This window comes from Peromyscus maniculatus, chromosome X (assembly GCF_049852395.1).
Source record: "Peromyscus maniculatus bairdii isolate BWxNUB_F1_BW_parent chromosome X, HU_Pman_BW_mat_3.1, whole genome shotgun sequence".
In the NCBI taxonomy this organism is placed as follows: Eukaryota; Metazoa; Chordata; class Mammalia; order Rodentia; family Cricetidae; genus Peromyscus; species Peromyscus maniculatus.
This window is the reverse complement of record NC_134875.1, coordinates 87605211-87628719: the sequence shown is the minus strand read 5'-3', so window position 1 is coordinate 87628719 and position 23509 is coordinate 87605211. Positions and strand designations below refer to the sequence as shown.

The 23509-nt window shown below is 40.5% G+C and overlaps 1 protein-coding gene across 1 annotated transcript in view; it reads left to right on the top strand.

The window, feature by feature from the left end:
• Ar (androgen receptor) overlaps positions 1 to 22887 on the top strand; it is a 173377-nt gene extending 150490 nt beyond the window's left edge. The window contains exons 4-8 of the mRNA XM_006981175.4: positions 8302 to 8589; positions 13979 to 14123; positions 17570 to 17700; positions 18527 to 18684; positions 19488 to 22887. Of these exons, the coding sequence (XP_006981237.1) occupies positions 8302 to 8589; positions 13979 to 14123; positions 17570 to 17700; positions 18527 to 18684; positions 19488 to 19643 (878 nt within the window). The 3' untranslated portion in view covers positions 19644 to 22887. The remainder of the gene's footprint in view (positions 1 to 8301; positions 8590 to 13978; positions 14124 to 17569; positions 17701 to 18526; positions 18685 to 19487) is intronic.
• Positions 22888 to 23509: the final 622 nt, after the last annotated feature.

Below are 23509 nucleotides of genomic sequence, written 5' to 3'. Positions count from 1 at the left end.
TAAAGAATTGTTCTTGATCTTTGGGCTGTAATGGAAACATTCCTATTGTGTATGAAGAGGTGCACAAACATGTACTCATATTGAAGTTCTTAAGTACATTTGTCACTAACTAGAAAAGAAAAAAAAGTCTCCAAATAACAGTTGTCTATTTCTTCATCTCACTTCTTTCTTACAAGATGATAAGAAAAGAGGTATGGAAACCCCTTTCCAAAATGGCAACCACCTCTTTCTCTACTTGTGCATGATTCCTCCTATGTCAGAAGACCCAACTCAGGCATCTGATTATTGAGCATATTAGGAATAAACCCATCCTTCCTAAGCCACTACTTTCAACAAAATCATTCTTTCATATTAAAAAATTCCAGTTTGGCAATTACATATATCTCAAATGACCAGACAGTGAAAAAGGCTTTTCTGGATTTCTGCCAAAAATCCAGTTTTCAACCTCAGGCCATACAGAAGAGCTGAAGGAAGTTGCTGATCTACAGACAAGAAAGAAGGACCAAATTTTTACTTCTCTTGGAAGAGATGCCAGCCAGCCCCTCTCTTAAAATACTGGAGGAAAAAAATCTAGATTCAGATAGTCCTTTTCTCTCCAAAGTCAAGGTGACTCTGTTTGCAGCAGCCCACACAACCTGAACCTTTCATAAGGCAGAAGAAGGCAAAATCTGAGCTGCAATGATTGCTTCCTTTGTTTCCTGCCAAGGCTAAGCTAATAGAGGAAGTGTGTCTACCCTTCTTCTTCTCACCTGAGTGCTTCCTTCGCTTCCCACTACTCCTCACAGAAAACTCTTGCCTCTAATCAGATCGTATGTGAGACATACTGATGTAACAGATGAGACATTGAGCATTTGCAGGTTTTTGTTCTGTCTTCCCACAACCTCCATATTGAAAGTAGTTTTCTCCTGTTGGAGGCACAATATACAAGGCCTGGACAGACAAAAATGAAAGTAAAAATGCTCTCTCTGTCTTGCTTGGGACCTGCCTTTCCATTTTCCAGTCACCACCTACACACATTCACGCACTTGCGCATGTACACACACACACACACACACACACACACACACACACACACACACACACATACATGGCACTCTTGCATGTAGACATACAATCTTTCTCTTTCCCTTTATTTAGCCATATTTGGTGGGAGACAAAGCCAACTTTGGGCGGAAGGGGGGACATTTCCTCCTTCTCAGGGCAAAATTTTAATCTAGTCAACAAGAACTTCTCTAATGTGGATTGAAAGGCTAATGTGGTTTATTTTTTTTAACTGCTTTCTATTTGCTTTGAATACTTAATATTTCTGCTAGTGAAATTTTCCTGTAATAAAACCATTAACACACCAATGGTATTTCTTTATTTACAACAGACTGACATAATTAATCCTGTTAACATTGGGCCTTTTTTCCCCTTTTTTCTCTTTTCTTTCTTTAAAAAAAATAAAGAAAAAGAAAAAGAAAAAACTCTCATTTGCTTTCCAGGTCGTGCTGACCTGTTCAGCATGGACTGTTTCGCATTTGTTTTTAATGTCAGTTTAAATGTAATTGTAAAAGCATGTATGCTCTAAAGTCATGTACTTACTTTTTCCAGTGGAAAAACCTGGTATGCAAAAGCATTTCCAGGCTCTACAATTTCTCATAAGCAGGTTTGGGGTAATGACCCTATGCTCCTCACTCAGGATGGCATTTGGACAGTGAACCCCTTTCTTCTGGCTCAGTAGTCAGAGGAGGGAGACTTGGAAATAGTTTCTGTGCTTTGGCAAGGATGTGCAGTCTTGCATATCATTCTATTATTAATTATGTTTACTCCTCCACAAACTAAAAACCATTAGACTAAATAGTCCAACATAAACCTTGAAAGATAAAATTTGATATTCTTTCTCCTGGCTATTCCCCTGACCAAGAGTTGGGACTGGGAAGAGAATGGGAGTGAGCAGGCAGGGGGGCGGGGGGCTGAAGAGCCTTCTTGCCTGAGAGGGTATTTATCATACATTTATTAATCCCACTTGGTCACATTTCCCTGCTAAGCTCTTACTTCATGCTTGTCAAGGACTGGTTTTGTTCTCTACCTATTGTCTCTGTCCTAATTTTCCCTAGTCCAATTCCAATGCCTGCTTCTGACCATTCTTACTAATAGCACGGTGGTCAAGCTAGCAGGAAGGCAAGCATACTACCCTGCAAGCTAAGACATCTGTTTCTGTCTTTTGTTCTGCCATAACTATGTGTTTTGGTATGACTTACCTTTGCACTTTAGTCTCTCCGTCTATAAAATAAGGCAAGAGAAAGCATAGATAGCATATAGGTCCCCAAACTCTTTTGTTGAAAATAGAATATTTTCTTCTAGTAAAATCTGACATAGAACTCCAAATGTAGATATAGATACCACCGCAGCTCTGATCGGAAAGCAGGTGGGGCCACAATATTAAAGTCCACTTTGATTTTCCACAGGGACCCTTGAAGAAATTCATAGGCTCCTAAGGGCTCTAGTGGTATACTAGACTGAGAGCTAGTAATCCTTTGAACTATCATTCTCTTTCCTATTAGATTTTAGTCATTGTGGAAATTATAAATTTCAGAAAGTAGTTAATTTCTTCTTAGAAAATTTACCTGTTTAGGATAAAGAGCATGAATATGGGGTAATGTAGGGCTCAGTAAGAGTGAAAGCCATCATATATTGGCCTACCTAATTTACTTTGTACTGAGCAATGTACACACATCTCCTTTTGTAAAATCACAACCCTGTGAGTTAGATCTTGCTATTATATAATGACTCTGAAAGCTGTCAGTATGGCCTTCAATCTTTCACCCAAAATGAAAACTGATACTCCTCACAATTTGCCACTGTAATCAGCTTTTCAAAGTGTTTCTTGCCAGAGATCCATTATGGAGAAAAGTCACAGCCTGTCCATTGGATTATACTTTCACAGGATTCAGAAAGGCCTGGCTAAGCTTTCATCATAAAGTAGTCATATAGAGTAATCAGATTGGATTTTTACCAAGTAGATTAGCAAACTAAAATATAGGAGACAACAAAGGATTTGTTTATGAGCATACGTACCATAAGACTCTAACATTACCACCAAGCAAATAATAAGCCCTTTATAATGACATTTTAAAATTTCAGTGTCACGTTTTTCTTCCTCCTCCTGAAGCTCAGGGCATATTTCACCATACATGTAAGAACCAGCCAGTTAAAACTTACATCATGGAAGATAAAAGACCACTGAGACCATAACCCTAGCTGAGGAGCTATGGGTAGTTGATGGTCGCTGTGGAAGGAAGAGTTAGATTTCTTTTCGGGCAACCTCACTTTCAAAGCCAGCTACAGAGAATCTTATTTTTGTTGAGTCCCTCAAATGGTGATGGTCTTAATGGAAAAAGCTCAGTATTTTAAAAGCTTCCCTGATTCAGCCAAGCCCTTCACATTCAACTGAATTGGGACTTGAATACCATTTTCTCAGTCCTTCACAACAGCAACTACAGTACTACATGACTGCATAACTGAATGACGATACACAAGCTCATGGGACTCAGAATCTTGGAGGCCATTCTAGAAATTAGTCTTCCAGAGAGGATGATTCTTTGATATTCCAAATTCTATGATGAAATATCAGGAAGAGAGGCATCCTTGACCTTGGGCACAGTAATTCAAAGTTTCAATGACTGGAAACATCACCTACACCTCTCCACTGCCTAAGAGTGAGAAGGTATATAACCCAGGAAACAAAGACTTGATCTGGAAACATCTCTAAAGGTCATTGAGGTTAGAGAAGTTACAGATTAAGCACATGTAGGCCTCCTTAGGAACACATCATGAAACATGATTTGAAAAGGCTCTCTTTGATGCTATGGAGGTAGTTTCCATAGAAATCCACTCTCCCAGGGCTGATATACCAGATTCCAAGCTTGCCAGGCTCCAGAACAATAGATGGGAACAAAGTCATACCTTGTGAGGATTCTTTTTTGCTACTACTGTAACCAAAGTCTAAAAACAGTGATGAGATGTAAAACAGTTCATATACCATTAGAACTACCCACTTTTGATGCTGCCTCTCTCTGGTTTGCCCCTCAGTTGAGGTAAGGCTCTGCTTTGACATAGTGGTTAGTTTGTGTGTATCTCATATAGAGAGTTATCTGACTCTGGGGCTCAGGTGCAGGGGAAGGGAGGAGCATGGGGGTGGCCTTCATGGAAGAAAACAAGGCCTTGGGCACTGAGTAACAGCTGAGACTAGCAAGCTTCATTGTCTAGGATTCCAAGTCGTCTAGCAACATGCTGGCCTCTGCTGCAGAGAGAGAACAGCGGATCCCCACAGAATGAATGGAATCCGATTTCAATTATGTTTAGTGCAGCCACCCTCTTCAGGCAGCTAGCTCAGAACACCTGGTGCGGCTTGAGCCACGATGATCACACAGACAGCACATTACCAGGGTCCTGGAGGTAAATGGGAATGCAGACTTTCTTCTTCAAAGCAGATGCCTTATAGCTCTGGAAGAAGATAGGAAAATGCCAGCCAAGTTCTGATTGGTACATTTCAAAGAAATGGGAATAATTTTGTCTTGATGGCTTTTCCCCACAGTCCCCATGCATATTGATCTTGCTTGAAATGAATCTGTTTAGGCCCACAAGTCATCACTTCAGTGATTTGAGTCACTGTATAGAATAATGGTGACAGACTAAATCTCACTGATAGTAACAACACCAACTACTCTCTTTGTCCCTGCACCTTTTGAATATAATCCAGTGGATCCATCTATATATCATTCATTTTGGATTCTTTCCTCATCAATAGCTTTAGCATAGTATGACAAATAGAACAGCTGCCCCAGAGAGCAGGCCATATTCATAGCAATATTCAACAGAATTCTCTGAGATAATGGAAACGTTCTATGTCTGTGCTGTTCTGTTTAGCAGTAACGGGCTGCATGTGGTTTTTAAACACTGGCAATATGTCCAGTGAGACTCAAGCATTACATTTTTATTTCCTTTATCTTAATTATTTTAATAGCCACACAGGACTAGTAGCTACTATATGAAATAGAATAAGCCTAGAAAGGATCTCAGAGAGACACATACTGGAATAGAGCAGGAATAAGCTAGTGAAAGAGAAGCAATGAGTCATAAGGGATTTTAAATGAAGAATAAGATCCCTGGTTCCAATCCTGGCTCTGCCACTAGACTGCTTCCCCATCTTTGACTTGAAACTTTGGACTAATACAAAAATTCTCAAAGTGATAACTAAGGGTTGAATTCAGCTTAGAATACATGCACTTCATGGGAGATTTTACATGTTACATGGATGTCTTCTAGGGAAAGAAAGGCAGTAAGACATTTTATCCCAGTTTGCCAGGTAGGATGCCAACCATTCTTCTACACACATATCGATACACTATATTTCCTGGGTACAATCTGAATATATGTGAACATGTGAACATTGGACAAGATGATTTCTAAGGACTCTTCCTATTTGCCAAGCTGTGACTCTTTGTACCACTACAGTATCCCAGATATGTTTCCATTTAAGGCAGGGAACTATTTCAGAACTTCCTGTTTCTCCACTTCTACATGTGATGCTAGCTACTAAAGGAGTAAAGATTATAGTCAAAGAAGATAAGACCTTAGGGATTCAGACTCCTTGGAAAAGCCACATGATAAAGTACAGGAATGTGGGTTTTCTAGGTAAGGCAGGTTCAGATCAATGAGGTTATTTTCCCTAAGCTCAAGACTAGAAAATATCAGGGGTCTGTATGGGAACTGCACCAGGGACATTCTGGAGGCACCATCAGTTTGTAGTGCCATGTACATGAAAAAGACCAGTGTAAGAAATGGATTCCCCAAATGGCAAAACATTGTGAAGACCAGGCCTCTTGCTCTGGGAGTAAATTGGCTAAGTTCATATCAAACCCCCAGCCTTGTGCCTTTAAGTGGGAGGCTAAAGTTGGCAATGGAAGTGTCTATCTCTTTATTACTGACTGTGCCCAAATCCTGTAAAAATTATTGTTGGACAAGGTCATCTTGCAGCCAAGGTTGGGATCTCAGGCTTACTTATTATTTTCCCCCTTTTCTTCTCAATGCCATTAGACACATCATTTTCTTCTCCCTGTCCTATGTGGTGATGCAAACATGCAATCTATTATTACTTTGGTTTACTGAGCAAGAGTATGATAAAATTTGCAGTAAAGGCCTTACTTTTCTAATTAGGGTTTAAAGTCTGTTCCAGATATGTCATTTTTCTGTGGAGCCAGAAGTAGATATATAGTAGGTTTTATCAAATTTATGCACTTAAATTGAGGGATCAACTTCTCTTTGTTTTTTACTTATTTATTTTTTAAAGGATTAAAGAAAAATACAGTTTATGTTCTACTCCCAGTGCATCTGCTTGTGATAGATCTCAGAGTTATGACCTCTTCAATTATTTATACTTATCAATATAAGTGCTAGGGAAAACAGAACAAAGTAGCCATTGGAATGCCAGAGGACCTTTAAAGTAAGTGAGCATATGTGTATGTAGGGGAGGGGGGGCATGTGCATGCCCAAATGTTCACGCATATGTGCATATGTGTGTTAGTATGTCAGGAAAATGGTTCTTAATGACTGAGTTTGGGATTACTGTTGTTGTTTTAAACAATGTTATATCGAACATTCTACAGCTCTCTGCTAGTATGATTTCCATTTTTTATAGATGGATAATAGAGTCATGGACATTATATTATTTATTTAATACTATTACAGGCTCTGATCCTTTACCTTCCATTTCTTCCCCTCTGCTAAAGAAGAAAATCAATATGTGTTATGGTACATGATCAACTATGAATATCATTCAGACAACATCTCAGGCACTTTATAGTGTGTGGTGGGAAGCAGCACACCAGAAAATTCCTGCACACTATTCCCAAGATGGGATGATTTGGTAGTCTGAAGATATAAAGGATTTTCAGACTATTTTCTAAACTTCATTCCCATCTGATATGTAAATTCTCAACTGCTGTAAATCTAGTCTCTGAATCTCCATAACGACATGAGTGTGTGGCAACCTTTCTGTCCTCAGAGAACCTTAAGTACCAATATATGTGTGTGAGCTAAACCTAGTTGCAATGACCTATACTTCCAGCTACTGGGAAGCCAAGAGAAAAGAATCACAAATCCAATGCCTGCCCAACTTACAGAGTAAATTCAAAGCAAGCCTGAGCAGCTTGGTTAAATGCAAGTCTCAAAGTAAAAAAGAGGACTTAGGATACTGGCTAAGTGAAGAGTATTTATTAAGTATGGACTATGTTCAATTCCCAGTGCTGAAAAGAATGCATGGATAGAGAAAAAGGACCTGATTCCCAAACTAGTATACTTTTTGTTACCCATTTAGAACCCACAGAATAAGTCCAGATCATCATTTAACAGTTACTTTTGGTCACTTTCTCTAACATAAATGCATTTGCATAGCTTTCTCATTTACAATATTCAGAATTTGCCTATAACTTATAAGTTAGAACTTCTTAATATCAAATATAGACACATTTATATTGTTGTTTTATTTACAGTGTTCATTATTTGCTTTTACCGGTAAGACAAAGCCTGTACTTAATACAATACACATCATCCATTAAAACCAGGCCACAGTTTGTTTATAACACTATAGATGGCCAGTCTTTCCAGATATACAATATAAACTATAGGCACACTGATTTCTAGTTTCTCCCATTTCTTTACACCCTTTCTACCCATTTCTACCTGGTGGAATTCTTACCAGTATTTAAGCTCTAGATGAAGTATTCCCTAACCTCCCCATGCAGGAAGATTGTTTTTTCCCTCTTCATGATGCATCCATTGTAGTTTGTACTATACTGGCACTTTCTAGAATTGTTTGTGGGTATTTATTTCTCTTCTACAGAGTGGAGCAGGGACTATGTTCTTAATGTTACCTGAAAACAAATATTCGCCAATGGAAGTATAGAGAATCGATGAATAAACAAATCAGCCATGAATGTTTTTGTAAATGAATCAATTGAATATCCCAGGAATAAATACTGAAGTCTACACTCTGGCATAAGGATATACTAGAGTGGTCTGGAACAAGGATCAAAGGAGAAAGCAATGTATGATACTTTGGGGTTTAACAGTGATGGATGCTAACTTACTCATCCAACTAGTGTTGAATAAATACTTGTCCTTAAGAAACTTAGACTCTATGACAAGAGAGAAAGATCTAATTTTTTTTTTGGCTCAGTCACTTTTCCCAACAGGGTAACTGTAGTGTATATTTTTGGCCACTGATAATAAATTCATGTTTCTTTTACTTCTCCATAGCTCGTAAGCTGAAAAAACTTGGAAATCTAAAATTACAGGAGGAAGGAGAAAATTCCAGTGCTGGCAGTCCCACTGAGGACCCATCCCAGAAGATGACAGTATCTCACATTGAAGGCTATGAATGTCAGCCTATCTTTCTGAATGTCCTGGAAGCCATTGAGCCAGGAGTGGTGTGTGCTGGACATGACAACAACCAACCTGACTCCTTTGCTGCCCTGTTATCTAGCCTCAACGAGCTTGGTGAGAGACAGCTTGTTCATGTGGTCAAGTGGGCCAAGGCCTTGCCTGGTAAGGAAAAGGAAAATAAGGATGTGGGATAAGGGATATCATATTTATTGAGTGGTTCTTTGGGCCGGTACTTGTTAACTCAAGCGGTATTCAATGCCACACTGTAGATAAATGATTGTCACAGAAAATTCTCACTTTAAACATTGAGGAAATTGAGAGTCAGAAAGCAAGAAGAAAGAAAGCATGCCAGGATCCTCTATGACTCCACTAATGCACAGTAATTATACTTTGTCATTTAACCGCAAATCACATATCCTAGAGCTATAGCTGCATATATAAACTTCAAGATCTTCTTCTATATGTAACATGTAAGTTCATGCCGGAGGTAGTATTAAGTCTGAACAAGCCCACAGGCATTTCTATATGGTATGGTAGAAAGAAAGTTGGAAGCCAGAACACATTTGGTTTCTTGTCTTAGCTCTGCTCAAAACCAATTTGTGAGCCTTTGCTCTTCTGGATCTGTTTCTCTAGTTGTACATATCAAGAGCATTTTGGACTAACCTGATAACTTTTAAACTTCACTTCAAGGAGCCCTTAGTAGTTTCTTTTTTTCAGTACTTTAGAAATTACAGTGGGAAGAAAGGTTAGGTCATGCTGAAAGAATTACTAAGTGATTATTTTACTTCTCTAAGATATCTCCAGTAAAGAATGGGAACTCACTTAGTTGACCATTGTTATTTAAATGTCTTATTATTTAGCTATAACAGATTAGGGAAGCTTTAGATAGCTGCTATCTATGGATTCACAAACATTCCTTTAGTAAACAAATTGTTTATTTCTTAAAAAAGCATTGTGCACAGATACAAGTGACCCACTCAATTGATTGAAACCAGAATCTCTGCCTAATCCTCACCACCTCACCATCTTATCTCCCTAAGTACCTACCCCCAACTAAGCCATAGCTGCTAATCACTGGCACACAATCTTGGGGCTGTTGGGAATTCATTTTGACAGGCAATGAAGCGTATGCTCTTTAAAGATTCTCCCAATCCTGAGACTGTATGATTCAAAAATTCTTTTGAAATTTCAACAACCAAGTCTCTTCCTGTGAAGTCAAAGATTAACCTACCTTTTAATGAAAACTGCTATTCATTATAGTGGGGGGAAAAAGCAGTTTTCTGATTGGATTATCATAAGAATTCCCTGCAAAGTAGGTGCCCATTTCTCTATTTTATATGGAATTAAATTCTGACAAGAGTTGTGATTATCTTGCAGTTAAAGACAAAAGTACACATGTGCATATATAAAATAAAATAAATACAACTCGAGCCCAGGCCCTCCTAATTCCAAACTACCCCCAACCTATGAACTCTAGCTATTGTGTGTAATAGTTCTCTGTTTCTGTCATTCTTGGCTTTAAAATGAGGGGTCCAAACCTCCTGAAAGGCCACTTGAATCATGTAGTGGGCTTTCTGCTTATGAAAACTTTGCATTTTGATTGTCAAGAACTCATTTTAAGGCCCCAGTCCCAGCTTCTAGAACTTCCCTACTACTTTCTCATATCAGAAAACAGAGTTTAAGTAGCCAATAAGATTACTGGGCAGGAAGCCCAAGGACTGAGGCTGGATATGCACTGTGCCAAAACTGAGAGTTCACACGGGGAGCAAGAATACAAACAAGAGAAAAGACATTATTATCATTTATCCAGCTGGATGTCTTGATGCCATTTTTAATGGAGATTCTCAATTTCCAAATATTTAACATCTCTCATTTTATAGGATTCACAACCTTTTCATATATATGAGTCTCAAAAATGATCTTGTTATTTCTCTCCCACATACCATAGCTCAAAGACTAGCTTATTATATTGGTTACTTAACAATGGAACTAGAGCTTGAGCTCAGATACTTTGATTTCTAATTTAGTGACCTTAGAAATAACCTAGTGCCAATGGCCATGGCAGAATTTCTTTTACCTGGAAATACTAGCTGTCCACGGCTCAACCCTCAGCATGGGAAGCCTTCTCATTGCATTAACAAATCTGTGAGCCAAAATCAGTTTAGCGTCTGTCTTTCCAGAACAAATGACCTCTGACACTGAATAATTTAGAAGAATAGCTCCTAAAGGAAGCTGATTACTGCATTCATAAGAATGGCTATTCAAATTGTCCATAATCACCTACTAGTTCATGTAATTTGCACATTCAACGTGTGAGTTTCTGTTCTATACAAGAACCTAGTCAGATGAATTTTGTTGTACATTTTCTGTAATGATGATAACACCTGGGAAATTTCTCATAAGGTACCTGGCACACTAATAATTATAATTAAAAATTGGAGACACTTGAATCAATTGTATATACATAGCTTATTTAGAATCAGATAGATCTGGTTTGGAATCCTAGCAATGGCTTGATATATAACCTTAAGTAAATCACCTGTCTTTGGGCAGCTTTTTCCTCATTTTTAGAGATGGTAAAACACTTTGAGAACTGTCATCAGCATAAAGTTTGTGTATAAAGAATACCTAGTACAGGAGGTGAAACACAGTAGCTGCTCTCTAGATGGTAGCTTATAATTATGATGATTGAGTGTTAAAGCTATAGCTTGCATTAAGCTCAATCTAACTTGCCACCAGCCTTTCTTTGACACTGACCTCAGTTTGAACTGCCTAATGAGAAAAGAAGGAAGCATCATCTACTCCTTGTTGGTTGTGTCTCAAAACCTGAGCATAATTCCTTGTATTTCACAATAACAATTGCCTGAGACTGCAGTTTCCCCCATCTTCCCTTGTTATCCATGTAGTCTGAACAGGCTACTTCAAAAGCTATGCATTAAAAGAACAGTCAGGTATCGCAAACAGAGTGCAACATGATGGAAAATTGATGTTATACATTGTGTGTTCAAAGGTACAGTGTCTGAATACTAAGCAACTCTATGTACTATTAATTAGTATTGCAGCTTAACTGAAATGTTCCCCTTTCACCTTTTTGTTAATTATCTGGTGTTGGAAAATTGGGGGGCGGACATCTGTATAGTTTCTTTGATACCTGCACAGTTTAATACTTACCCCTTCCACATAACTTCAGATTCACATATTCCATCAGAAGAGAAAAGCTTACCAACCAGGGCTTTTTTTTCCTGTATACTGCATCACACCACAGATGCTCAGTGTTCAAACTCCCAGGACTCTTTCCCCATGTGAACCTTAACTGTAGCCTCATTAAACCTGGCCTCTTGTCTTCTATGGGGAAAGATCAGACCCAGGGGTTCTATACTATAGAAGGGTGCCAGGAGAGAACTGCTCTGTAGTGTAAGGCTCCAGCCAGTCTGTTCATTTGTCAATACAATGAAGAAAGAAACACTGAGCTGAGAGCTAAGATTACAGCCCAGGGTGATGATATGAGGGATTCTAGAATAGCATATGACTAGGAGACTTGAGATCTAAAACAAAATGAAAATGGAAGGGTGTGAGTGGGTGGTTGAGTGGGCAGAGAGCATTCTGATAGTGAAGACCTCACACTTGAGCCCATGGCTAAGAAAAGCAGATGACCTTCTTAATCTCTGAGCTGTGACCATCAGCAGATGATTAAAAGAAAGAATGGATCTGGGCGGTGGTGGTGCACACGTTTAATCCCAGCACTCGGGAGGCAGAGGCAGGTGGATCTCTGTGAGTTCCAGGAAAGGTGCAAAGCTACACAGAGAAACCCCTGTCTCAAAAAAAACAAAATAGAATGGAACAGAGAACTAGAATTCCTGGATTCCAGTTCCAGTTCAGCCATACTGACAGCATGACCTTGGGCAAGTCACATAACTGCCCTAATTTTCAGGTTCTATGTTGATAAAATAAGTGTCACATTGCCTCTCATCTGGGGTCATTAGAATCAAATGTTCACAGATGCTTGTTCTAAATTCAAAGAAACATTATTAATGATAATTCTGAATGTTTAGTAGAAAATAAAGGAGGTACTAGTAAGGATGATCTGTGGGGTAATACTTCTAAATTTTTTAACCATGCAAAGAATTGGAAAGTTCCAGGAAACTTGGCCTGAATGTTCTACCTATATGATATTACAGATGTAACTTTTGGGAGGCTCATTCCTGCACTTAAGACAAGCCATCTGGAGGAAATCAAATTCCCCTTCTATAAAAATTGAATGTAAAATATTGAGGAGCCATACCTTATATGTTTGATTAATGTTTTTCAAATGTCCAGTCAAATACCTAGGGTACACTATGTATTAATGATGAATAGAAAGATAAGCTTGAATTCTTGTAGAGGAGAAAGATGTGTCCATTTCTAAATCATGATATTGTGAACTGAGTTCTTTAGTTGTCTAAAGCTACTCCAGGTTCCTTGAAAAGATAAAGGAACAACCATTGATCCATGCTCTTGAATAAGTAGGAAAATGCTTCACAGAGGAGGTAGTTTTGGAAAAATACTTGAAAGATATGTAAGTGTTACATCCTAAGCAAAGGCATCTGCCTAGGCAAAGGCCTGGAAAAGCATGAGGCATTCAACAAATTGTAAGTTTTAAAGAAGGGATGGGCCTTAATTATCAGAAGGCAAGTGACAGGAAATTAGTTTAGTAGTGCAGGTCATACAGAGCCTGCTTCTGTATAACAGCAGCAGCTTAGGTGTGAGGAAGATATAAAACTAGGAGGGTCAGAGCTAAGTAGAAAAAAACATGGAAAGGAAGTTTGGAGCAGAAAGAGATTCATGGATGAAAAAAATCCTAAAGAGGGTGTAGAGAAAGCAATGCTTGTTAAACACCCATAATTTGCAAATATGTAAGAGTATCCTCCGCCCAGTTGTGGCATGGCTGACATCAGATTACAACTAGAAGACAGCTTTGTAAAATGAGAAGAATTGTCCACATAGGAGAACTGACAATTAAACTGAATCTTGCCAAAGGTGCAATGATCAAGAATGTGGGCTTGGGAAATCAGTCTGCTAGATATAGGCATAAGACCTTGAACATATTCCCGAGCTTCTCTGTAAGTCATTTTTACTGATGCACAGAAAGGGGATAATGAAAGTACATTATATATATATATATATATATATATATATATATATATATATATATTTGTGTGTGTTATATTATAATATATATAATATTCCATCTAAAGATTAAATGAGTAATAGAAGTAAAGGGCTCAGAAAAGAGTCAACTCACTATAAGTAGTGTGAGATTGTGACTCTCTTCCAAACATCAGTACTCTTTCTGATGCTATCATGGTCTCATTGGAAGAGCTCAGTGAAGGAGAATGGGTCACCACCATGCAGATTTTTCTTCTTCACAACTCTTCCCTCAAGAGCTGTCAGTGTTGTTGTTTAGGGCTCCTCAGTGGCTGTGTAGGGGCCAAGTTTTCAGCAAAGCAGAGGCCCAGACATAACTCAGCCCACCAATGGCACTCTGACTTTGCCTCTGCCCCATCTTCTCCAGGATTCCGCAACTTGCATGTGGATGACCAGATGGCAGTCATTCAGTATTCCTGGATGGGACTCATGGTATTTGCTATGGGTTGGCGGTCCTTCACTAACGTCAACTCCAGGATGCTCTACTTTGCACCTGACCTGGTTTTCAATGAGTAAGTACTTCTATGACCAGCCTTGTGTCCCTCTGCTACCAATGAGGACTCTGTCAGTCACTATTTGTTGAGCAATTACTTTCATGCCAGGACTTTCAAAAACCTGTCTCACTGAATTCCCATGGTAAATTTATATGTTTTCATAGATAGTCATGTCTTTTGGGATGTGGGAGGTTATATGTGTCAAAATCAAATGGCCCTGCCATTTCCCTTTTCTTAAATAGATTGAATTCATAACTGTCTTCCTACTGGCTATATTTACCTTTCATGAATTTAACCTAGGGGCTTAGATTTCGGAATCATATTCTCTCCTAAAGTCTTACTTCTGCTATAATCCATGTCTTGATCTTTAGACAAAAGCCCTTAACCATTTTAAATGGAAATTGATGGGTGTAGTCTTCCTGGCCCATGGTTTTAAAAATAAGATTTAAAAAATCATTTAGGCCAGGAATGGTGCCTCAAAGAATCCTAGCATTCAAAGGACTGAAACAGGAGGATCAGCAGTTCAAGATTAAATTAACTTGTGTAGGATATTCAAAGTGAGCCACTAGCCGAGGCTGCAAAGTAACATCTTCTCCCACTGGATAAGAAAGAAATGAAAGAAACTGGAAAAATCAATGGAAAGGGTGGGAAAGGAAAGGAAGGGAACAGTCTAGGGATCCCATTTTCATGTCCTTTCCCCCTTTCCTGATAGTGGTACTATGAATGGAGCTGACCAGAATAACTTACCCAGGAACATTGAGCTAGTTTCATTACAGAGAATCCCTTCAGACAGGGAAGGAATTAAGCTTCCTCCTCTTTCAGGTCTTTAAATAAAATCCACAGGTTTCTGGTTCCTTAAAACACAGCTGTGCCATGAAAGGCAGAGTAAGTGTCCCCAGCTGCTCTCTTTCAACCTGGCCAGCCCTAGTAGTCAGAAGCTAAGAATAGCCACCAGGACTTTGGTTTCCAGACCTTCCAAGAGTTACCTTTGATGCCATCTTCTGGGATAGATATTGTAAAGCCCTATAACCACTGCTGCTACTGACTGAATCAACTCCTCAAACTCCACCTTCCTCAGAGCCCTATGACCTTTAGGGGTCTGCACTGTGATCAATTTCTAAATAGCCATTTCCTTCTCTCTCCAAGAATGCCTATGGCACCCTACCTCAGCTTTATAGCTAGGGCTCACTCATCTCATTAGAAGATGCCACAGAGCTATCTATCAAGCTACAAGGCTCCTTCACATTTGTAGGAACCAAATGCAATACAGCCATCAGAGTCCTTACAAATATCTAGACCAGTGCTTCTCAATACAGATATTCTTGACATTTTGGGATGTTTTCATGTACAAGATGTTATGCAGTTTTGCATAATGCGTTATGTTTAGTATCATTGGTACCTGCTTGATAAATAAGATTTCAGTCATTTTGAGACCCAAACTGACACCATACATCTCTACTGTCCACTGGGAATGCAGTACTCCCCAGTTGAGAACAATAATGGCTGTCAGTTGTGGTCCAGAGAGACAGAGATGGTGACTTGAAGCTGAGAAAAGCCATATGCTGCTCAATGGAATGCCAAAACTCTGTTCTCAGTAAAGTTTTCTTCATTCTTCCCTTCTTTGTGGAAATCCATGCTATAAGGATAATGGGCTTAAATTCTAGCTCAGTAGCCATGTGAGAATTGCTGCAGTTCTCTGAGTCATACATCTCTCACCATAGAATGATGAATAATAATATAACAGCACCTTCCTTACACATCATTAACTAAGCACTTACCATGTACCAGTCACTATGTTCAGTGTTTTCCAAAAAGCTTCACTTTTCCTTTAATCTTCTCTTTCATCAATGCCTACTTCTGCTCCTTTTTTGGATTCCATCCCTACCCCTTGTTTTTACCCCCTACTGCACTTCCCCTTTCCTTCCTTTAATTCTCTCAACTCCTTCTTCCTGCTTCCTGTCTATTTCCTCTGTGAATTCCTTTCATTGCTTTTTCCTCCTCTCTCCTATCCACTCCCTATATTTTCTGTCTCAGGGGCCTACAGCAATATTCTAGGAATCCTTTATGCCAGGACCATGATTTCAAACACTGCAATGTTGACATCAAATACATCATCAGAGGTATGCAAATACAATGGAAACCAGGACAGAAGCACTGCTAGGTTCCAGGGAAGGCAGAACTTACTCAAATGTCCTCTAGGGTAAAAGAGCTTAGAGCAGCACTGTTCTGCTCAATTGACTTGTGATACCATCTAAACACTTCCCTTGTCCAGCTGTATTTCAGCCTGGATTGAATAATTCACCACCTGCCACCTTCTCTCCTCCAGGGCAGCCAAGGTCTCTAGGAGATAGGCTTCAGAGCTTCTGCCCAGGCAATGATAAGCCTGCTCAGGCTAGTGGCTTGGGAACCAGAATATCAAAACATGGTCTTTATAGTCCATCTGGGAGATCTTTGTCCTCATCACTTAGGCACTTAAGCTGGTGTCAAATTCCTCTTTCTTCCTTCACACACTACAAATGAATTCTCTCCTCCCCCTACTTTCTCTCTCTCTTTTCTTTCTCTCCCCCCCTCCATGTACACACACTTCCCAACTTAGAGGCCTACTAGTTGGAGATACTGTGTCTTTTCCTAGAGAGCTTCCATAGCCAGACATGGAACAGAGAGGTTGTCTCCACCCTAAAGCTGTCCAAGCCTTGGCCATTTTCCCACATAATTTATAGGTGATAATGTGATAATCTGTTCACAACTCACCATAAGAAAGCAGCTCACAGATGTTTACAACTCCCAAACCGTGGTCAGGAACAGCCAGTTTTTGAGGGAGTGGGCTCCTCTCTGCAGAGGACATCGAGAATAGACATTGCACAACACCCCAAGCACATTTAGAAGCACTGGAACTCATTGTGAGAGGACAATGTGCAATTTCTATCCATTGCTAGGTGTTTTTAAAGAAATGATTACATTTCTGTTACAGGAAATGGCAGGCAGGGGTGTTGACAAGATAAACACCTGTGGCTACTTGCAAACCCTGGCATTCTTACGTTAAGAGCAGACTGCCTGGTAGTCTCTCTGAGAAATCCTGAAATGGGCAGCCTAGATGGCAGGTTCTGGCTCTGGCTGTAGCTGAGATCCTAACACTGTAGTCAGGGAGACCATGTCCCTGCCCCATTGTGTTCATTCGGTTATGCTTTCCTGTCCCTGACTCAGGAAACAGAAAGGAAATGCAGACCTGGAAATTCCATGTGCTAAACCATATCCTGACCAGAGAAGATGAGTCCTTATCTGGATATCAGAAGTTTGGGGGACAGAGAGAACAGCATAGTTCCTTGTGACTGAAGTCCTAGCAGGACAAACAGCCAGCTTTTCTTGGAAAATCGTGGGAGGGAGGGGCTTCAAGAAACATTTCCTGTATGCTGGTTGGAAGGCTCCCCTCATTACTCCTTTTCATCTCTATGTCTCTTGCTTAGGTACCGCATGCACAAGTCTCGGATGTACAGCCAGTGTGTGCGGATGAGGCACCTGTCTCAAGAATTTGGATGGCTCCAGATAACCCCCCAGGAATTCCTGTGCATGAAAGCACTGCTGCTCTTCAGCATTAGTAAGTACCTGGGCCTGCAGAGGATGCCACTGGGAGCACAGAGGCTCCAGGGGGGCTACATTTTCCACTAAACTGTTATTAGGGAGATACAGCTCCTGGACATTTCCCTTCTTCTCTCTCCCTCCCTTCACCCTCCATGTCCTCTCAGCATCCTTTCTCCTTACAAAGACCAATTTTGTGGGTAGAGATGAGTTTCATGGGTAGAATTCAGCCTCTACCAGATTCTCTACCCTCACTCCCTCACTGGGATAAAACCTTTAATGATGTTGTAATCAGCCTCTGATATATCCTGTAGTCTCTACTGTAGTAACAGGCATGAGCTAGCCTGCATTCCTTGCAGAAGAGTACAGCAGGAGGGATCACCTCCTAGAGGACATTTCCTTTTCTAGCTACCAAAGGAGGCTGAAGCAACTGAGACAGGTCTTGCTTGGCAGTCAAGGAAGCTTTCTTTAATGTCTTCTCTAAGCAGAGTGTAATGAGGGAGAATAGAGGCATTTGATATTTGATAATCCAGGGTTTTTTTTGAATGTCTAAATCACAGTTTGATAAAGAACAAAAAAGTTTGGGACCTGAGAAATGGGTACATGAAAAAACTAGTCCAAAAGAAAGTTCAGTCTATTTTAGCTAACTCCTCCATGTTAAGGACAGAAAATCCTTTACTCTGAAGGCCCCAGGCACACAGACTTCAACTGACAGAAAGCCAAATAGATGGTTACCTCTGTGTGGGGGTGGGGGGTCAAGTTTGTGGTCAGAAAACTTGGTGCTTTGTCTAATGCTCCTTCGTGGGCATGCTTCCCCTCCCCATTCTGTCTTCATCCCACATCAGTTCCAGTGGATGGGCTGAAAAATCAAAAATTCTTTGATGAACTTCGAATGAACTACATCAAGGAACTCGATCGTATCATTGCATGCAAAAGAAAAAATCCCACATCCTGCTCAAGGCGCTTCTACCAGCTCACCAAGCTCCTGGATTCTGTGCAGCCTGTAAGCAAACTACAGAGGGTGCTTTATCAGGGAGAGCAGCCTGATAGAGCCCAGTGATAATAGGCTCCTCTCGGGTCTGGCACCACCTGTTGGGAGGTGCTTCCATTTGCCTCTGGCTTTGAGTATGGTCCAAGAAGAAAATGCAATGGAGAAGAAAGGAACACAGGTCACAGTGTCCCAGCTGGATGTTGTGAAAGGGGTGGAAGAGTTGAGTACAGAGAAGCTGGGTTGCAGGGAAGAAGCTTAAGGCAGATGAATTTCCCAGGCAGACAAAACAGGCCTAGATATTCTTCTTTCCTCTTTTCCTTGAGTGATGTACATGTGAGTGTGTGTATGTGTGTGTGTGTGTGTGTGTGTGTGTGTGTGTGTGTGTGTGTGTAGAAGGAGGAAGAAGGAAGGAGGGATAGTGGGAAGGACGGAGGTAGAGATACAGAGAAAGATTGAAAGTGTGTGTGTGTGTGTGTGTGTGTGTGTGTGTGTGTGTGTGTGTGTGTGTGTGTAATGGAGGAGTCGAAAAGAGGAACACTCAGTCCTAAGTCAGAGGACTTGAAATGGTATAAATGATATTTAGGAGCCCTCGGTGCCTCCCTGGAGATCATTTTTCAAACACACAAATGGGTAGATACACACAGGCACACACAGGCACACACACACACACACAATCATTCACTCACTGGGAAGGATCAAGGCTAGGCCTTGGGACAAAAATGCTAAAGGTACTGGAATTCTGAGGTGGGAGGAGAGCTGGGCAGGAGCCCAGCTTTTAAGAACCACATTTGCTCTGTCTCTTACTCTCCCTACAGATCGCAAGAGAGCTGCATCAGTTCACTTTTGACCTGCTAATCAAGTCCCACATGGTGAGCGTGGACTTTCCTGAAATGATGGCAGAGATCATCTCTGTGCAAGTGCCGAAGATCCTTTCTGGGAAAGTCAAGCCCATCTATTTCCACACACAGTGAAGATTTGGAAACCTTCATACCCAAATGCACCTTGTTCCCCTTTCAGATGTCTTCTGCCTGTTATATAATTCTGCGCTACTTCTCTGCAGTGCCTTGGGGGAAATTCCTCTACTGATGTACAGTCTGTCATGAACATGTTCCTCAATTCTATTTCCTGGGCTTTTCCTTCTTTCCTTTTCTTCTTCTCTCCCTCTTTCACCCTCCCATGGCACATTTTGAATCTGCTGCTTGTTGTGGCTCCTGCCTGTGTTTTGAGTTGTGTTGTATTTCTTTGAATCTGTGATGATCCCCATGTGGCCCAGTGTCAATCGTGTTTGTTTACGGCACTGTGCGGTGTACCAACCACGCCAATGTTTACTCACCTTATGCCATGTGGAGTTTAGAGAGATATAAGTATCTGGGGAAGAAACAAACATAGAAAATAAAAAGCCAAACCAAAAAAACCATGCTAGCTTTGTTTCTTCACAAGAAATAAATAAACACATAGGGTTCCCAAAGGAGCCAACAGTGACTGGAAGAAAGTTAAAATCACAGGTACATGAGTAGTCACTGTTGTTGTTCATCCTGTCTCTCTGTGGGAAACTTCAGTCGTTGCTAATGGCTATTGCCATTAAAGAGCAGGATGACCCCAAAGCTTACTGGTAGGCTAGAGAGAAAAGAGGACAAGGAGGGCAGATGGATGATCATTGCTTCCCCCACATCCTTTGTCCCTGAGTGCTAGAGTGCTCAGTTGCAGTACGATCCATTGTGCTTAAATGTGCTTCTCGTCTGAAAACTTGTCTGCATGGGAATGCCTCCTCCTTCAAATCCTTTTCTCTTTCGACCTCTGCTTTTACCCTCAACTGACTTTCCCTTGCTTTGCTAACAGCTTTGAACTAGATGTTCTTTTTAGCTGAAACTTTGGCCACTTCCACTGAAGTTAGGTCAATGAGAAGAAAGCAGAGAGATCTGACCCTTTGGGAGGCTCCATTCAGATCTAGGTCTGTATTTCCATATGTGAGCCATAGAGGAGCTTTTGTGGCTGGAATCAGAGGAAAAGGAAGTGATGGCTTAGCCATTCTCCCTTTAAGGACAGTGACTAGTTGATGCCTTAGAGCAATCACCTTTTCCTCCACTTTTAAAGGACCTATAGACTCCTTGAAGCCACGTTGTCACTCCACAGTTCTTCAGTGTTTGGTGAGCCTGAACTTCACTTTAATGCATTTAAGCCATGGTGGTAAAGCTTATTCACTTCTGTGGATGTGTTTGTAGACATTGCTAATATCTCCCTCCCACTACCACCATAAAGGCTAGCAGAACAGCAGCCACAGCATCTGTGTTTAGATGTCAACTGTCTAAAAGACATCTCACTCAATGTCTTTCATCAACAGTCAGATTTCTGGAACCCTTAGACAAATTGGAAAGAAATCATCAAAGGGACCAGAAAAACTGGGCGGGTATCTTGCCCTTGTCCTCCAGAGACAATATATGCTCATCAAGTGGAGAAATGTCAATTTCCTCCTCAGAGTGACTAAAGGGCCTACCCAGACCATGGTGGAGGAAAAAAAAACTAAGTAACCAAGCTGGGAAGAGTGAAGATGCTAAAACCAGAAGGCATAAAATGCTCTCCTTTCTACCCAGCATACTCACCTGCAGAAATCATGGGAAGAAGAGAGAAGGCAAAAAGAGAATACAGACTGCCAACATCTTCAGAGGCAAAGTCTAAAGCCAAATAAATGAATGCCACCTGGCTAGATGGGCACCAGCTTGCTCATCCTCCTCTATTGCAGTTGCTGGGCTGACCTTGGCCAAAGTCACTCAGACGCCCCACCAGAGTTGTTGCCTCTCAGGCAGAGGGTGCAGGACCACTGAGACATTCTGTAGAACCATGATTCCCATTGGACAGATCTTGCTGTTGTGGCTACAAATAGACTGCACCCATAAACATAAACAGTGACCCATGCCCTGGGTCACTGGTTTCATGTAGTCCATTGGTACCCTTCTTTTCTGTGGACTCTGTTCCTGAAGCTTGGGTGCAGGAAGAATTCCCACCTACTCTTACATTTGTACAATTCTTCCTCACTCAGCTCTTCACTTTACTGCTGAGCTTAAGAATTTAAGGGCCAGCCCCCAAGCTGCCCATTTTAATTGGTATACTATGTTGATTGAGAAGACAGTTTCTGAGTGACATGATATGATACACATGAGTTTCCTTCCCTAATTTCTGTATTGATATTAATAGCAAAACAAATTTGCAAAACAACTTCTTTAAATAACAAGGGACGGAGAATGTAAGATAAGCGATATGACAATCCAGCGCTGCTGGACAAAAACTGAAGCTGACAGGTTCCCTTGTTGAGCTAGGATAGGTAGATTCTGATTTGCTTTGTGATGACACCATCTGGCTTATGTACAGGATCTCTTTTAGCTGTGTCTTAGAAAAAAATCACCACTCTTTTCAGTTAAACTATGTTACATTTTAATAGTTCCTTTACATCTCTTTTGAAGCAATTTCCATCTTCTGTGGTACATGCATTTTATTATAACATTCTAATATTTGTCTTTGTAAATACTAGAGGCTCTTTGCTCCATTTCTCTATGAAGTTTTTCATCTTATGGAGTTCCAGATCATGACTCTTGTCTTTATGAATGTATATGTTTTTGTTTTTATTTTTACTTGCAAAAGCCAAAAATCAGTGAAACAGCAGTACAATTAAAGCAACACCAACTAGCTAACCCCAAAGTTACAGAACTAGAGAAAACAGCCTACACAAGGCCTTATGCCTACTGTTTCTGCATTGGGATTTGAGTAAGCAATGAAAGTTATAGCTTGACTGTGTTCTACCACACAGGCAAAGAAGAGGTTGGTTTTTGCTTTGTCTTTTCTTTCTTCTTCTTTTTTTGGGATTTTCTGTTTCATTTCTTTTTGTTTTCTTTGGCCATCAATGTTCTAGCTAGTGTGACTGGCAGAAGTCTCATCTTGTAAGCACTCTATTCGGCAGAGTGAGTGTTGCTGGTACACTGTGCTTACCTGTGAATGACTGGCCATTGCTCCACTCATCTGGTAAGATGGAAGATGAAGATCACTCACTGGACAAGTCAAGGTGATCATCTCCAAAGAGTTTTACAGTGCTCGATGGGAATGGAATGTGAGGATGAGAAAAAGAGGAGCACCATGGAAAAGGCCCATCTGGGCTGGGCAGCAGACAGCTGCCTAAGTCACGAACTCTGTGGTTAAAGAAAAGAGTCGTGTATCACTTTCAACTCTCATTCACAGGGCAGCTCACTGTGTGTGGACTCTGAGCTGACATGGGAGTTGGCTTCTTTGTTCTATAGATTTTCTATGCCACGGGCAATATTATTGTTCTTGGAAAGTTCATTATTTTTTTAAATTACCTTACTCTGAGAAAGGGATTTTTTTGAAGGATTCTGTCATATATCTTTGAAAAACAGAAAATCAGTAATATGTATATTTTTATGTATGTTCACTGGCACTAAAAAAGAAAAAAAGAGGGAAAAAAAGCTTCACTCTGTCCTTTGGGTAGGTTAATTGTCCAGGTCGAGAAATGTGCTGATGCTAATATCCTTCTCTGTCCATACTCTATTTCTAAACACATATAGGTATATATAACAAAATATATTCAACACACTTCAAGAAAAAATTATGTCCACCATCCACATAATAACCTGATACTACACAAATTACCTGACTTTAAGCTTTGAATGGCTTCTAACTGTTTCATTCAGTACAGGTGTGGTCTTGCCCCCTTCTTTCCCTTAAATTTGGCAGGGCACAAAGGTCCAAGCCATCCCTTATACCTCCCCAAGACCTATGACAGCATCTCACTTTAGAAAGTTTTCTGGAAACAACTGACTATCCCTGCATG